The sequence below is a fragment of the Hoplias malabaricus genome, chromosome X2 (assembly GCF_029633855.1).
Source record: "Hoplias malabaricus isolate fHopMal1 chromosome X2, fHopMal1.hap1, whole genome shotgun sequence".
In the NCBI taxonomy this organism is placed as follows: Eukaryota; Metazoa; Chordata; class Actinopteri; order Characiformes; family Erythrinidae; genus Hoplias; species Hoplias malabaricus.
In genome coordinates, this window is record NC_089819.1 from 48,381,156 (window position 1) to 48,397,005 (window position 15,850).

General features: G+C 43.1%; 2 protein-coding genes across 3 annotated transcripts in view; both read right to left on the bottom strand.

Annotated features, from left to right (window-relative positions):
• LOC136677144 (uveal autoantigen with coiled-coil domains and ankyrin repeats-like) overlaps positions 1-3,143 on the bottom strand; it is a 54,046-nt gene extending 50,903 nt beyond the window's left edge. For both annotated transcript variants that reach the window (XM_066654576.1, XM_066654573.1), the window contains exon 1: positions 2,947-3,143. In XM_066654576.1, coding sequence (XP_066510673.1) covers positions 2,947-2,994 — 48 coding nt within the window. In that variant the 5' untranslated portion in view covers positions 2,995-3,143. The remainder of the gene's footprint in view (positions 1-2,946) is intronic.
• A 9,228-nt stretch (positions 3,144-12,371) lies between these two features.
• Positions 12,372-13,418, bottom strand: LOC136677409 (relaxin-3 receptor 1-like). Its single transcript, XM_066654929.1, has one exon. The coding sequence runs from the start codon at positions 13,416-13,418 to the stop codon at positions 12,372-12,374; it is 1,047 nt and encodes a 348-aa protein (XP_066511026.1).
• Positions 13,419-15,850: the final 2,432 nt, after the last annotated feature.

Here is a 15,850-nt window from a genome sequence, read left to right on the forward strand (position 1 = left end):
TTGCGTTCAAAAATTTCTGTAGCGAGCTCGGGTTTTTACGTCAATTTAATAAAACTGTCAGTTTTAAAGCAAAAAAAGCATGATATTTTCATTTTAATTCATACTTATATATATCAGTAACTAAAATAATGTGAAATATTCATGGAGGTCCATTAAGTGGTGCTTAGCCTTTAAGGTAGAATGGTATATTTGAGGGGAGAAAAATGACTGTTGTGTAATAGGTGGCTGAAGTTTAACTTCACTGTTTTTATTACCACAGAAACTCATTTGTAACTCAAGGTGTTTTGTTTTGTAGCACTTTCAGTAATGCAGTTAGTCATCTCCATTATCCACCAGTGGAGCAGGAATAGAGCAACATTCATTCATTTTCTATAAACTCCAGATATTCTCTGCCATGAGTCTAGCAGGACAAAGACTCTTGTTTTAGCCATTTACAGACACTAGGACTTTAGAAGCATATTAGACCAATTTCAAGCACACAAACATATTTTATCTTTTGGTGTGAGCTAACAGAGAAAAAAGAATGGCATTCTTCTTGGTGGACTATTAAGTTATGACTTTAAAAAAAAAAGCTTGTAATCATGAGTCAAGTCAAACCATTTTCACAGAGCTTTAGGGGTTTGCCTGACATCTCAAAGTTGTGCTATCTCAGGTAGCTTGTAATAACAGGGACAGACCTGATTTCATGACTGTGCTGTTAAAGTGAATTACACTCTGCAACTGTACAGGAAGCCCAAGAGCAAAAATGCCAAGTCTTACATAGTTTTGCTCTAAATGAAAATGAGCAAGAGTTCAGTTCAGCTTGAGAGCCCAGGGTTGAGTAAGCAATGCATACACTGATGAATGTACAAAGAGGAAAGAGTGTCATAGACCTCCACATAAAATTTTCACATTAAAATTACAGCTTCAAACCCATGGTGATGCTTCAGTGAACTGTAATAGAGAGAACAGAGCCTCTATCATTGCTACTCTAGAAACAGCACTGCAGAAACCACACTATGTAATTGTAAAACCACCCACTCCCTACCCTCCCAATTTATTTCAGAACAGGCCTGTAAACTTTCATAACACTAAGAGGAGCCCCAGAAACAAAAAAAAATACCCAAATCATCCTTTAAAATGACAAAATATTGTAACTTCACCTCATGTAAAATTTTAAGGTTGTTTTCATTTTCCTGTATCGCTTTTTTTCCATTTTGGGGACACTTCAATTCCTGCATAGCAACAACATGAAAAATCCTGACCATGATCAATATTCCTTCATATCTGCTTGCTGTACATTTTGCTGTTCCTATAATTTGTCTCAGCATGGGAATTGACCTTGCTCATGTGGTTTTACTGCAATTTTGACAATCGCGACAACTGGCCTCAAGCAGTCTAATCCATCCTGAACATCATGTGCTCTTAAAATGATGGAAATGGGGCAATTTCCCACTTCTTAGGGTATGGAAACCAAAGGCATGGTCACAGCCCAGAGAAGAAAATATTGCATAAACCACAACACCTCAGCCTTCAGCTGCAGATCAGGGATTCTTGAATATAGTGAGACACCATTTATTTTTTATTAACTTTTGCAATGTGGATCCATAACAGCCATTTAAACATTTAGTAGCAGGCCTTGCTTATCCAGTCAGTTTTGTTTTTTTTTTTTTTTTACATCAAACCTGTCTAATTAAAACATGTAACTATCAAAACATCAATTTTACAAGAGAAAGAAAAAAAACTTGTTAACTTTCAGTGGAAGTGAATGTAAAAAGTCATTTGATTCCAAGTCATTTTGGAACACTTCTATTGATCCATTCATCAGGAAATGTTCACACCGCGTGAAGTGGCAGCTGCTGTTTTAAATGATTTACTAAACTAAAAATCGACAAAAATGGAGACACGTGTTTTTAATTGGAAAATAATCATATGCCACATACAGTTCTTCGATGCAAAGGCTCAAGAAATTAAGAAAACAATCATAAAGCAGGAGATGGGGAAAGGGCATAAGGAACAGCATAAACCACTACAGAAAGAAATGTAGAGAGAGCCTTTCCCCCATTCAATACAACACTCACACAAAAGGCCCTTCAGTTGCTGGCCTGCTGGGTCCCACTGAAAGATCAGAGCTGAGTTTCTTTCACATGTAAATTCAAGAAGGGTGCAAGCACCAGGCTTGTGGAACAGTGAGCTGTGTCTAAATCTCAGTAACTGTCTTGTGCCAGCGTACCCCTTTGCATTTTATCCAAGTAGAAAGCCTTGAAAGTGGAGCAACAGGTTTTCTCACATACAAATTCAACCCCAAATGTCCAAAAGAACATTTAAGCACTTCTGTTCAAAGGAAATGTTTATCTCAAGCTAGGTTTAATACATGTGTTTGTAAACTATTATGTATTGTAGATTGATTTATTGTGTTTTTTTTAGACAAAGAGTGAGGAATGCAGTGCAAAACCAAGATTCAACTCAATGTATTACAGTTTGGAAGAAAGAAAACGTTGTAATTCATAAAACTGTGTATCAATTAATAAACCGTTCTCTGAAAAACTAACCACAGACTAGGGTTAAATGTAGGCGAATGGGGCTGAATAACGTACAAACGCTGTGTACGAGTTATGGATGCAAAAACTGATAAAGTTTAACTTCTACTGACTCCCTAAGCTAATATAAGAGGACATGTCGAGGGGTTTTCCTGGTGAAACGACCACGAATTTTAGGTCGAGTCTGTTCTTGTTTATTTTAATCGGCTGTTTAATATTGTTTACCAGTACACGCTATAAACTCACTAAATCTGAGCCTCGTGTGTGAACACTGCGGATAACGTGAACAAATCAGAAAGCGTTGTGGTGACTAAACAAAAAATCTACATTCGCCCACAGAAACCAAGTCCCTCGCCCTCTCAGCCCATATCATGACAGAATGTAGCAGTTTGGGACAGAACCATCTAGAAAAACAACTTTAACTCACTGTGATAGTAACTTCGTGCTTTTTCAGGCGGTACTTCAGGCTCTTCATTGTTGCTCTTTGGTTGAATAAGATTTCCCGAGCGTTAAAACGAAACTACTCACTAAAAAATAATAAAATACGGAGTCTGTTTACACTTTGCCCTTTATGAATCTTGAACAGAAATTTCCTCTTTTCTCCTCAAACTAGTAACTGCGATTTTCACCTGATGCGTTCACCACAGACGCTGAACCTGTCCTGAGACAGGCACGACTCTCAACCAATGGGAGCCCGAAACCTCACTGAACTGCATGACCAGCAGCCAATCAGGTGTTAGCATGGGCGGGACTTCCTCGTCGGTTGGCGCTTGGCTTGGAAAGCCGGGAACAACCTGAGAGTTTGTGACGTATTCTTTACCTGAGAATGGGCGGGACGCTGTCGGGCGAGTGGCGGTTTACTTTCACCTGAGAGGAGCAGGTTTTAAATAAATCCCAGCTCTTCCCCAGAACAGCCTGCGGACACAGTCGAAGACCAAACTTTTGTTGATTTTTTTAAAACTTTGTTTAAGGAACATATTAAATTCAATGCTCCATTTATATTTCTTTGCTGACCGTGTGCCATAAAATTGCACAGGCGGTTAATTTTATGATATTTTTTCAGTTCCAGCCTGTCAGTTCTTGTTCATTATAATCCACCTCTGCTCCACACAGATGTTAACTATGTTAAAAATCTTGATTTTCACTGTACAGCTCTATTATTTATTAATTTTCTGTAACCGTTCATAGAGTTCAAGGTGCTGTGGGGCAGGAACACACCCTGTAGAGGGCATCGGTCTGTCTGTAGAAACCGCTTAAATTATGATAAGATTCTTGAAACATTATTAATGTTGTATTATTATTAAAATAAAGGAATAATTATACGCTCAAAGCCTGCGTCAGTAGATATATGTTTGAATTCATAAACATGTTCTATGGAAAGTTAAGCCTAGTTGTGGTCATACGCTACTCAAGACATTTGTTGCCCCCTTCTGGCCTCATTGAGAACAAATGAGGGGTTAAATTATTCCCTCTTGGGGCCGTGAGTCAAGACTGGCTACTTTTCTCGTTTCTGGTCACAGCACTTCAAAGCAAAGTTGGAACTAGATCTCCAAAACAGAGATAAATCCCAACAGGACACACTACAGTGTGTAAGTAGGTTAAGTGGAAAGTGTTACATTATAGTGTTTTGGTTCATTACTCATACTGCATTATGATTTGAAATGAAACAATAACTTGGAGGTTAAAGTTTGTTGCTGTCAATCATTTGAACCCTTGAAAATGACTGTAAGTGGACCTGTATTTGGCTGCTGATCTGCCAGCCAGCTGTTTGCATTTTTTCACTGGTCCATGCAAAGGAGTGCTAAAAATTCTCAAGCTGGCTGCACCTGGAGAGCATTGCTGCTGTCTCTCAACATGAGCATCAAAGAAGTGCAGAGTTTCAAGAGTCCAGTAAAACAGACCCAACAGTCAGTTAATCTTGTGCTTGCTCCTTTTTGAATATCATACAGGTGGGCCATCATCCTCGGACTTAAACTAAATCTGGATCTAATGTAAACTCCAGCTGCTTTTCTGAATGACTGAACCCACAGAAGAACGAAAAACTGTTTGGAATGAAACATAATTGTATTTATTTTTCATTACATTCGAATTAGCATTATTTTTTCCTTCCCCTTCTCCTGTAAAGTTAACTTTGCTGGTTTATATTTAATGTTTGGATGCCCTGTATACCTCATCACGCTGTAGGAAATACACTAATATCAATTGCACGAAGTCTGGCTTCCTCGTGGCTTTGGGTGAATAGTGCACTATGGAGTTACTGCGGTGAGTCCTCTGATATTAAACTACTTTATCCTTGAGTGGTTTTCATATTTGCTATAGAAATCATGGTTGCCATGGTTTTGCCCAGTGTCTGATTCTGCGCTGGTGTGATGAGGAAGAAGGGATTTGATTATCCTGTCAAAAACCCTCAGGTCAGCACCAGTGAAGCATTCAGACTGGACATGAACTCAGCCACCCACTGTAGACCAGCGGCGTCGGAGCTTTAACACTGTGTCTAATTTGTTTCTGTGTTGTTGTTAAAAAACAAAGGCGCTAGAACAGGTTTGATTCCTAGAGCAGCCACTGTCAGTGGATGGTTATTTTAAGGAAAAACTAAATGAATGATTCAGCTGAAATATTTTAAGGGAAGCCAATGGTTCAGCATTTTATTTTGAGAGTTAAATATAAAAATATAAATATAATCTAAAATATTATGTTACTGTCATTAAACCCAGCACATACAGCATTGCTGCCAAGAATGCTTATTTTTTGGGGGGGTTTGATATTCAGAGTGCATTTTTCAGAGTCAAATGTCTGTGGACATAAAACAAAAATGAAGCTGTGCAAGGTCACAAGCCTTTTCCACAAACTCAAATAACTTGGTACGGTCTAACTTCCCTCTCAATTATTCAGCTTGCGAAGAATCTTTTTTTTTTTTTTTTTAATTATTCAATGTCTTAGGCTGGCTTTGAAGAACACCATGAAATTAGTATTCATCCAACAGAAATATGAGTGTCTTCACAACTGGCCACGTTACTGCTGGCATTGCATATACACTTTGTATTTGCTTTTTCCCTGTACACACCTGGCAGACACCTTACATTGCGTCATGGCACCAGTTACATGAGATATGTTCCAGATAGTTAGCTAGACAGCTAGAATGATTACTTTATGCATGGTGTATCTTTAAGATAACACAAGTGAATGCAGATGTTCAAGCAAAGTAAGCAAATCCCCTCACTGACAAGAAAGGCAAAGCAAAACCTCCGCATGGCAGCGAGGAATTTCCCAAACTTTTGCATGTGCTGCTGTGGCCGGAGCTCCGGAGGCAGGACGGAGGCTCACTAAAGCCTTGCTGCTGGCCGTGCTCCAGGGAAGAAGCGATAATGTATCCCAGGAGGCTGAGTTCGTAGCCAGGCCTTGAGCTGAGGTGTGGCTGAAGCAAAACAACTCCTCTCGCACTCAATTTGGTTCAAGGATTACCGATCAGCATCCTCCTACTAGGAAACACCTGGGGAAGGATCCACCAGCAGGTATAAAGACGGGAACACAGATCCGAATCATGGTGGGTGGGAGAGACTGTGTTTTGATGTTGAGCAGAAGGCTGATTATTGTTGGTTTAAAAAGCTGTTGTATATTATCACACAGAACTGCTCCTGACTGCAGCATCGTTCTTCCCTGTGGGGCATGTTTAACGCTGCAGATATTAACACCAGTGTTTCTGCTTTGTCAGTTTATTAAATATAAACCAATGAGCTATTGTGTGAACATCTGAAAAAAAAAATATTAAAAAATATTGCAACAAAATACCCACCATGTCTAGGGGGGGCCCGAGATATGAAGACATAATTTAGGAGTGAAACAGTCTCCTGAACTCCAGAAGTAAACCTCTCCGAGAGCGTATCACATCACAGGCATCACAGCTGGAACTAAAGGGTCCCTGAGGAAAAAGCCGCAATTCAATTTCATGGTCATGAGTTTTCTTATCTAGAGCACAGGGCTTAATGGATATAGGTGGACATAATAGAGGGAGCATCAGGAAATGAGCAGCAACTCTGAAACATGTAATTCCACCATGTAAAAGGACCGAGTCTTCACAGGAACACCGACTGTGGCTTTTGTTAGGTTTGCTATAGAAAGTGCAGAATAATGGGCACGATAAAGATCCACACTCTCATAAAAAGTCAGTAAAAGAAAAACAACGAACACGAGTAAAAGCATTTTATTAAAAAAAATAAAAGAAAGAAAGAAAGAAAGAAAAGAAAAACCACTAAGCATTTGTGCACTGTCATTATCCCAATGGGCACATCACTTCACATTAAAAGGTATGGAATCTGAGCAAGCAGTGGAGTAATGTATGAGTGAGGCTCATCCAGAGGTAACAGCACATAGCATTTATTCCAGTAAGTACAGGCCATTGAAAAGCAAATGCATTATTTTTAAATGCAGTGAAAAGTCTTTACCACATTGGGCAAATATTAAAGTGGACATCCATTGATTTTTATTTATTTTTTTAAATTTTGACATGGTTTAAGGTCAGAAATGTAAACAAGGTCTGAGTTTTTATGAATATTAATGCATTACAGAGACGTAATCACTTTAATTTCTTTAAGTGGTAATAGGAGCCAGGGGTCACATGGTCTACGCCATCTTACTATTATCTAAACAACCAGGGAACCCACAGGTTTTCTGAGGCTTCATAAGTGTCTAAAAACATTAGTCCAACTCACACTACTTTGCCTCGCAACATTCTGCATGTGGCTCTACACCATGAATACATTTTACAAAACTCGCTTTAGGCCAGACTCCCAGCTCAGTTTTTCCGCATTTGCATAACAATTTCATGCAATAAATGTAGGAGATTCAGTCTGAAGGTCAAATGAACCCTTCAGAAGTCTGGTTCCATTCACAACCACTGTGAATACGTTCTCTAAAACGGCTTTTTTTCACATCACCCCCCTCTGTGTGTTTGTTTACATCTTAATTTATGAGGGAATTTTGAAAAGTTAGTGGATGTACCCTTTACCATGAGGTCTGCGGTGGTTGTGGTTAAACTACGGCCTCCATTTCAGTGGTCTTTTATTATGTTGCAGTGGTACACAAGAGGATGGAGGTGTCTTTCTCCTTTATTAACCTGTGCAGCTCTACAGCTTCTAAAAATATTTCAGTGCTGACTCACAGGTGTCTAATAAATGTACTGGTTCTAAAGATGTGTTTTGCTGTGGGCTTCAATCCACTCAGACTAGTGTGATAATAACCAGAGGCAGGGCTCATGTGTGTGAGCTGCTGTATCAGTTACCCTTAACAGCAGCTGTGTGTGATCTGGACCTTTGCCATTTATACTTAGCCAGACCTCAACTCAGACATAAAACACTGAACACTCAGCTCCTTCAGTGATTAACTTGCAATTAAGTTGACGCTGGCGGCACTAAGGAGATTTAGTGAAACGCCCTGGCACGTCTCAAAGCTCGAAGCTAGGTTCTCTCCAGAAAGAGATGTGTGGTGTCTGCCTGGTGTGGCTAGATATCCTTCCAGAGTAGATATCACTAGATACAGGAGGTGTATCTGTAGGGGGTGTCCATCAATCTCTCAGAGAGCCGAGAATGAAACGGAGCTGTGAGCGTGTGGGAGAGAACCACTGCAGGGTGGGAACTGACAGAAATGTTGGGTTTTGTTTTGTTTTTTCCTGTTATCCCTGTTGTCATAATGAAAAGTCATATCTCAGAATGGTGACTTCATTGGAAATTCATTGACTTCATTGTTTTTGGTGATATTCTTCCTTATTTTCTCTGCATGATTAAATTATTGAGATAGAAACAAAGACCTTTAGAGTGATGTGATGTGAGAGGCTTCATTTTCTCCATTGTGCTGAATGGAACCAGACGTCTCAGTTGGGTGAGGTCCCTGTCTATAATCCACCAAACAGAAAGACACTATGTGTCATGGTTATGGACACACTGGTGAATGGTGGGACACAATGGCCTGGTGAAACATTACTTTAAGGTATTCCCGCCTTGCGCCCAATGATTCCAGGTAGGCTCTGGACCCACTGTGACCCTGACTTGGATAAGCGGTTACAGATAATGAATGAATGAATAATTCATTGCTAGTAATTGCTTATTCAGTTCAGGGTCACAGTGGGTCCGGAGCCTAACCGGAGCAAGGCAGGAGCGCACCCCAGAGTGGGCGCCAGTCCTTCACAGTGTGACACACACACTTTTGAGTCGCCAATCCACCTACCAACGTGTGTTTTTGGACTGTGGGAGGAAACCGGAGCCCCCGGAGGAAACCCACACAGACACAGGGAGAACACACCCAACGTCCCGGTGCGGGACTTGAACCCACAGCCTCCAGGTCCCTGGAGCTGTGTGACTGTGACACTACTTGCTGCGCCACCGTGCCGCCCTTATCTGAATATTTAAATTATATATAATCTGAACATTTTCATAATATCAGATCTCCAAAATCCAAATCTAGGCCAGAGGTCAGACATCAGGCATCTCGGGCAAAGCCCCTGGATCCTATCACCACCACTTTTAGGAAATCAGATTCAGTAAACGTGTCTATAATTCACAATTTCACAAATTTCAAACTTCTCTGAACATCTTTGTTCACATCTTAACACATGAATTAGGCAGAGAGTTTATAGATCTAGTAAAATACCCCCTGTAACGTACTGTGTGTTAATATATTACATTCATTCTATTGATCCGTTCGTCATAAAATAAACGTCCACATAATGGAGAGGGCAGCAATCAATTTAAATTGAAATAAAAACAAACAAACAACATGGTTATAACACAGTGATTTGGAAAAAAGGATAAAGAATAAAGGAACACATGGAGAAGAGGAAAGAACAGAATCAGATGCATTCCTCCTTCAGCCACTGCACGTTATTGTTAATGTGTTTTAGATCATTTTAGTTCAGGTTTTAAATTTGATGGTGACTACGGTGGTCGTCCTCTACTGCAGGGGTCATACACTGGAGGGCTGCAGTCTTGCACAGTTAAGCCATTTATAAATCATTCACAAACAGAGCAGGTGTAGCAGGGATGCAGCCATGCTGTGCCATAAATGACCTCTGCTTTTATGAATCTGAGGGATGAACTGTGTTGACATTTGATGCAAAACGAATCCCTTAAAGTCTGAGTCCTATTAGCCTGTAAGGCGTGGCATTCTGCCATCAGTACTTTGAGAACATTTACTGCAGATTTATCAACACAAGCGTGAATAACTGTCTGTTTGTGGCTCTAAAAGCCTGTCGCAGGGCATCCTCCAGCTCTGACAACTTGGCAGAAGTAGTTTTTTCTTCTGCAGTTTCCTCCAGCATCAATGCAGTGGTGTCTTATCTCAACCGAAGCACGTTATTGGTAGTTTGTGCTTCTTTGCTGCAGTAACAGTTGCTAATTTTCTCAGACGTTGGAACATTTCTGTGAGTTTTTGATGACATTCAGCCACATCACCATTAGCAAGGTCAGGTATTGATGTCTGTTCTGGTCCAAGGACTGCAAACACCACTCCAGAGTATCCCTGTGGTATTCAGCACTGCTCCATCACTTCAGATAATGCAGTTCCACAGATGCACAGTCCAATGCTGGGAGGCTGTACACTCCTCTAATCAACATTAAGCACTGATCTTGATTAGCCTAGACTCTCAAGTGTGTTCATATCAGGCTTTCTGTGGATTACACAGACTGTGAAGGGACTGAATGTCAGCTTCCACAAATACGACTTTAAATTGTGAATGCACTAATAGTAAGAGATGTCTAGACATTTTTGCACATACAGTGTGCATATGACTTTAGGTACAGTACCAAATCAATCAATCAATCAATACCTGAGTTGACAGTTCCTTAGATATCTACTTTAAACAACAAAGGCTGGGCATTTTGTGGACAGCATATAGGGGCACTATACAGCTTCGGTCCATAGCTCATCTGCTTCTGCACAAAATAATCAGGCCCCCACACCGTCTCCATTCAAACACAGAAGTAAACCTGACATGGTTGTGTGTGTGTGTAACACTGGTATGAGTGTGTTTGGCACTCATGTAGAAATGCTGAAGTTTATACACACCTCAGAGTCGCAGGGGAGGGGTAGGGGCACGGACAGGAACAGCTCACACTGCTGAGGACTCCATGAACTGACAGGGTGCAGGGCAGTCACAGCGGTCCAGATTTGATCAGCTGGATTCTGCACTTGTTTTGTGCACAGTCTCACGAACACACTTCCATGCAGAAGGTTTTATCAGCCCCATGGGATACACACGACAGGAAGCATGTCCCAGCTCCGTGTGCCTTTACTGAACTCAGCGTTCTCACTGTTCAAGCCGTTAGATATTTTTGAAGCATTTTCTTTAAACCTTTCCTCGTCCGTTTGTGTCGAGGCATTTATTTCCTGCAGCTGCATTTTTAAAACACCAGCCCCTTCATATCGGACTGATAAAGGTTGTTGACACAGAAAGTGATGAAATGAACCAATTCTCCAACAACAAGCTTCAGAATCAGGACTGAAAACTTCAGAGTCAGTGGCTTTACAGACGTGCAAAAGTCAGAGACCACCCCTACACCCTTCATTCATTTAACTCCTGAGGAATTACAAAACTGGAGTTCAAAACATTAAAAATAATATACAGAGAACATGTTGTCGACACCTGGTGCATAACCTCCACTAATAACATCAGATAAACACAGAGCTACACTTTCACTTAAGATCTAAACAAATCCGAAGGTGTGTGTGTCCTGCTCTCCACTGTGTGAAGACACTCAGCTCAACACCGTGGGTCTGAAAGGACATGGATCTCGTATTGTGAAATTTATTTGGGGAAATAATAGCACTAGATAATTAAATGGTATCAGAGTTCGTAGCAGAGGTTTCAGTTCGGCTTGAAAATGAGTAGCGCCTGCAAAGGGACACACCCCTCTGTCCAGGGTGGGTTCCGGGCTTGACCCCCAGTGGTTCTGGGTAGGCTTCAGACCAATCACGACCCTGATCAGGATGAAGTGGTTAGAGAAGAGGAAGAATTAAATGAATGAAAGATAGACCTCATATATTGCTTGGAAACAAAATAAAAGAGTGGTCTCTGAATTTTACACGGCACTGTGTAGACCAGTCAGCCTTTACATTAATACAACCTTCTTTTTCTACATTCATTGTCCATTCTCTCAGCTCCACTGACCATACAGGAGCATTTTATTTATTTCTACAATCACACCCTGGGTGGGCACGGTGGCGCTCCAGGGTCCTGGGGTTGTGGGTTCAAGCCCTGCTCTGGGTCTGTGAGGAGTTTGGTGTGTTCTCCCAGTGTCCGCATGGGTTTCTTCCGCATCCCAAAAAAAAAAAAAAACATGTTGGCAGGTGGATTGGTGACTCAAAAGTGTCCATAGGTTTGAGTACATGTCGCCCTGTAAAGGACTGTCGCCCCCTCCAGGGTGAGTTCTCGCCTTGCACTCAGTGATTCTGGGTAGGCTCCGGATCCACCGCGACCCTGAACTAGATAAGTGGTTACAGACAATGTATGAATAAATTAATGAATGAATGAACTCTGTTCCTCAAAGGTCAGGACCCCCACAAAGCAGATATTATTACAGAATTACCCCCCACCGCTACGTCAGTATCACACAGCGCTGAGAAAGAGCCATCATCCAAAACATACCTCGCCCTCTGGTGGTCCTGTGGGGGTCCAGGCCACAAAGGAGGGGCAAAGGGGGGCAAACAAAGTATGCAGAGCCACAAACGGACTACTTTGTGTAACTGTAAAACTACACAATGGCCAATGAAGCTGAGAGAATGGCTTTAATGTTTTGGTTGTTGTTGTATTGCACATTATTTAAAGATGGACCTCGCGAGGTCACTCCAGCGGTGACCACTGCCTCACGAGTGGGACTTGAACACTCCGACACTTGGTCTCGGGTGGTCCCTCAGCCACAGCTCCTTCAACTTCTTCCTGAAGTCCCGGCGGGTCATGCAGTAGATGACGGGGTTGAGGCAGCTGTTCGCGTGCGCCAGGCACACGGTCAGCGGGAAGACGTACGTGTGCACCACGTAATACGCGCCGTCCCAGCGCACCACGTTGAACTTTACCAGCACTCCCCACAACGTGACCGCGTGGTTGGGCATCCAGCAGAAGAAGAAAGCGAGCACCACCAGTGTCACGGATCTGGTCACGCGCGTGGTGCGCTCGGCACTGCGCTTCATGCCGTGGCGGCGCACGAGCCGAAGCAGGAGCAAGTAACTGACGCACACGACGGCCATGGGCACCACGAAGGCCACCACGATCTTCTGCAGGTGGTACACCGCGAGCCAACGCTGGCCCTCGGGGAAGCGCAGGAGGCACAGCTTCTCTCCGGCCACGGTGCTGACGGTGGAGAAGACGGAGGTGGGCGCCGTGGCCAAGGTGGCCAGAGCCCACAGCAGCGCGCCCACCCCGCGCACCGAACAGCGGCTCACCGGCGCGCCCTCCGCGAGCGCCGAGGCCAACGAGCGGTAGCGCGTGACGCTCATGGCCGTGAGGAAGAAGACGCTCGCGTACATGTTCATCACCGTGGCCGAGAGCACGATCTTGCACATGGCGTCGCCAAACGGCCAGCTGAAGTCCAGCGCTGTGTCCACGGCCCAGAAGGGCAGGGTCAGCACAAACTGCAGGTCCGTGGCGGCCAGGTTGAGGATGAAGAAATTCACCCGGTTCGTCCGGCGCTGGTGGCGAGCGCGCACCAGCAGCAGCACGAGCAGGTTACCCACCAGCCCCGCAGCGCACACCAGCGAGTATGTGGCCGAGATCAGGCACCTCAGCGCGGGGCTGCCGTCCGCTGATACCTCGATGTCCTCCAGGCTCCGAAAGCGGTCCTCTCTCTCGTCCACTGACCGGTTCTGACCCTCCGCCTCCTCCGCCGCCGGTGCCCTGACCTCGGAGTTACCCATGAAGCCGGAAGGGCGACGAGAGCTCTGCGTCTCCGTTAATCCCCCTCGCAGCGCGCGCTACATGAGCGGAACAAATACTTCGAGAGAGCGCAGAGGTCCTGCTTATGGCGCGCGCTTTCCGAGAGGCTCGTTTCACACGCGCAGCGATTGGTGAAATGCGTAGGGGCCGGACCAATCACTGGACACACACACAAACATATACACACACACACACGCTCTTTCCATGGGATGTCTTATGCAGTGATGTGTGGTGTATTGTGGTGTATTGTGTTGTGATGTTATGTGGTGTATTATGGTGTGTTGTGTTGTGATGTGATGTGGTGTATTATGGTGTGTTGTGTTGTGATGTGATGTGGTGTATTATGGTGTGTTGTGTTGTGATGTGATGTGGTGTATTATGGTGTGTTGTGTTGTGATGTTATGTGGTGTATTATGGTGTGTTGTGTTATGATGTTATGTGGTGTATTATGGTGTGTTGTGTTATGATTTTATGTGGTGTATTATGGTGTGTTGTGATGTGGTGTGGTGTGGTGTATTATGGTGTGGTGTGTTGTGTTGTGATGTGGTGTGGTGTATTATGGTGTGGTGTGTTGTGATGTGGTGTGGTGTGTTGTGATGTGGTGTGGTGTATTATGGTGTGGTGTGGTGTGTTGTGATGTGGTGTGGTGTGGTGTATTATGGTGTGGTGTGTTGTGTTGTGATGTGGTGTGGTGTATTATGGTGTGGTGTGGTGTGTTGTGATGTGGTGTGGTGTGGTGTATTATGGTGTGGTGTGTTGTGATGTGGTGTGGTGTATTATGGTGTGGTGTGTTGTGTTGTGATGTGGTGTGGTGTGGTGTATTATGGTGTGTTGTGATGTGGTGTATTATGGTGTGTTGTGATGTGGTGTGGTGTATTATGGTGTGTTGTGTTGTGATGTGGTGTATTATGGTGTGTTGTGTTGTGGTGTGGTGTATTATGGTGTGGTGTGTTGTGTTGTGGTGTGGTGTATTACGGTGTGTTGTGATGTGATGTGGTGTGGTGTATTATGGTGTGATGTGATGTGGTGTATTATGTTGTGTTGTGGTGTAGTGTATTATGGTGTGTTGTGATGTATTATGGTGTGTTGTGATGTGATGTGGTGTGGTATATTATGGTGTGTTGTGATGTGATGTGGTGTGGTGTATTATGGTGTGTTGTGTTGTGATGTGGTGTATTATGTTGTGTTGTGATGTGGTGTATTATGGTGTGTTGTGGTGTATTATGGTGTGTTGTGATGTGATGTGGTGTGGTGTGGTGTATTATGGTGTGTTGTGATGTGGTGTATTATGGTGTGTTGTGGTGTATTATGGTGTGTTGTGTTGTGATGTGGTGTATTATGGTGTGTTGTGTTGTGATGTGTTGTGATGTGGTGTGGTGTATTATGGTGTGTTGTGATGTGTTGTGGTGTATTATGGTGTGTTGTGTTGTGATGTGGTGTATTATGGTGTGTTGTGTTGTGATGTGGTGTGGTGTATTATGGTGTGTTGTGTTGTGATGTGATGTGGTGTATTATGGTGTGTTGTGTTGTGATGTGATGTGGTGTATTATGGTGTGTTGTGTTGTGATGTGGTGTGGTGTATTATGGTGTGTTGTGTTGTGATGTGGTGTATTATGGTGTGTTGTGATGTGATGTGGTGTGGTGTATTACGGTGTGTTGTGATGTGGTGTATTATGGTGTGTTGTATTGTGGTGTGGTGTATTACGGTGTGTTGTATTGTGGTGTGGTGTATTATGGTGTGTTGTATTGTGGTGTGGTGTATTACGGTGTGTTGTGTTGTGATGTGGTGTGGTGTATTACGGTGTGTTGTATTGTGGTGTGGTGTATTACGGTGTGTTGTGTTGTGATGTGGTGTATTATGGTGTGTTGTGTTGTGATGTGATGTGGTGTATTATGGTATGTTGTGTTGTGATGTGGTGTATTATGGTGTGTTGTGTTGTGATGTGGTGTGGTGTATTACGGTGTGTTGTATTGTGGTGTGGTGTATTACGGTGTGGTGTGTTGTGTTGTGATGTGGTGTGGTGTATTATGGTGTGTTGTGTTGTGTTGTGGTGTGGTGTATTATGGTGTGTTGTGTTGTGATGTGGTGTATTATGGTGTGTTGTGGTGTATTATGTTGTGTTGTGATGTGGTGTATTATGGTGTGTTGTGATGTGATGTGGTGTGGTGTGATGTGGTGTATTATGGTGTGTTGTGTTGTGATGTGGTGTATTATGGTGTGTTGTGTTGTGATGTGGTGTATTATGTTGTGTTGTGATGTGGTGTATTATGGTGTGTTGTGGTGTATTATGGTGTGTTGTGTTGTGATGTGGTGTGGTGTGGTGTATTATGGTGTGTTGTGATGTGGTGTATTATGGTGTGTTGTGATGTGTTGTGGTGTATTATGGTGTGTTGTGTTGTGATGTGGTGTATT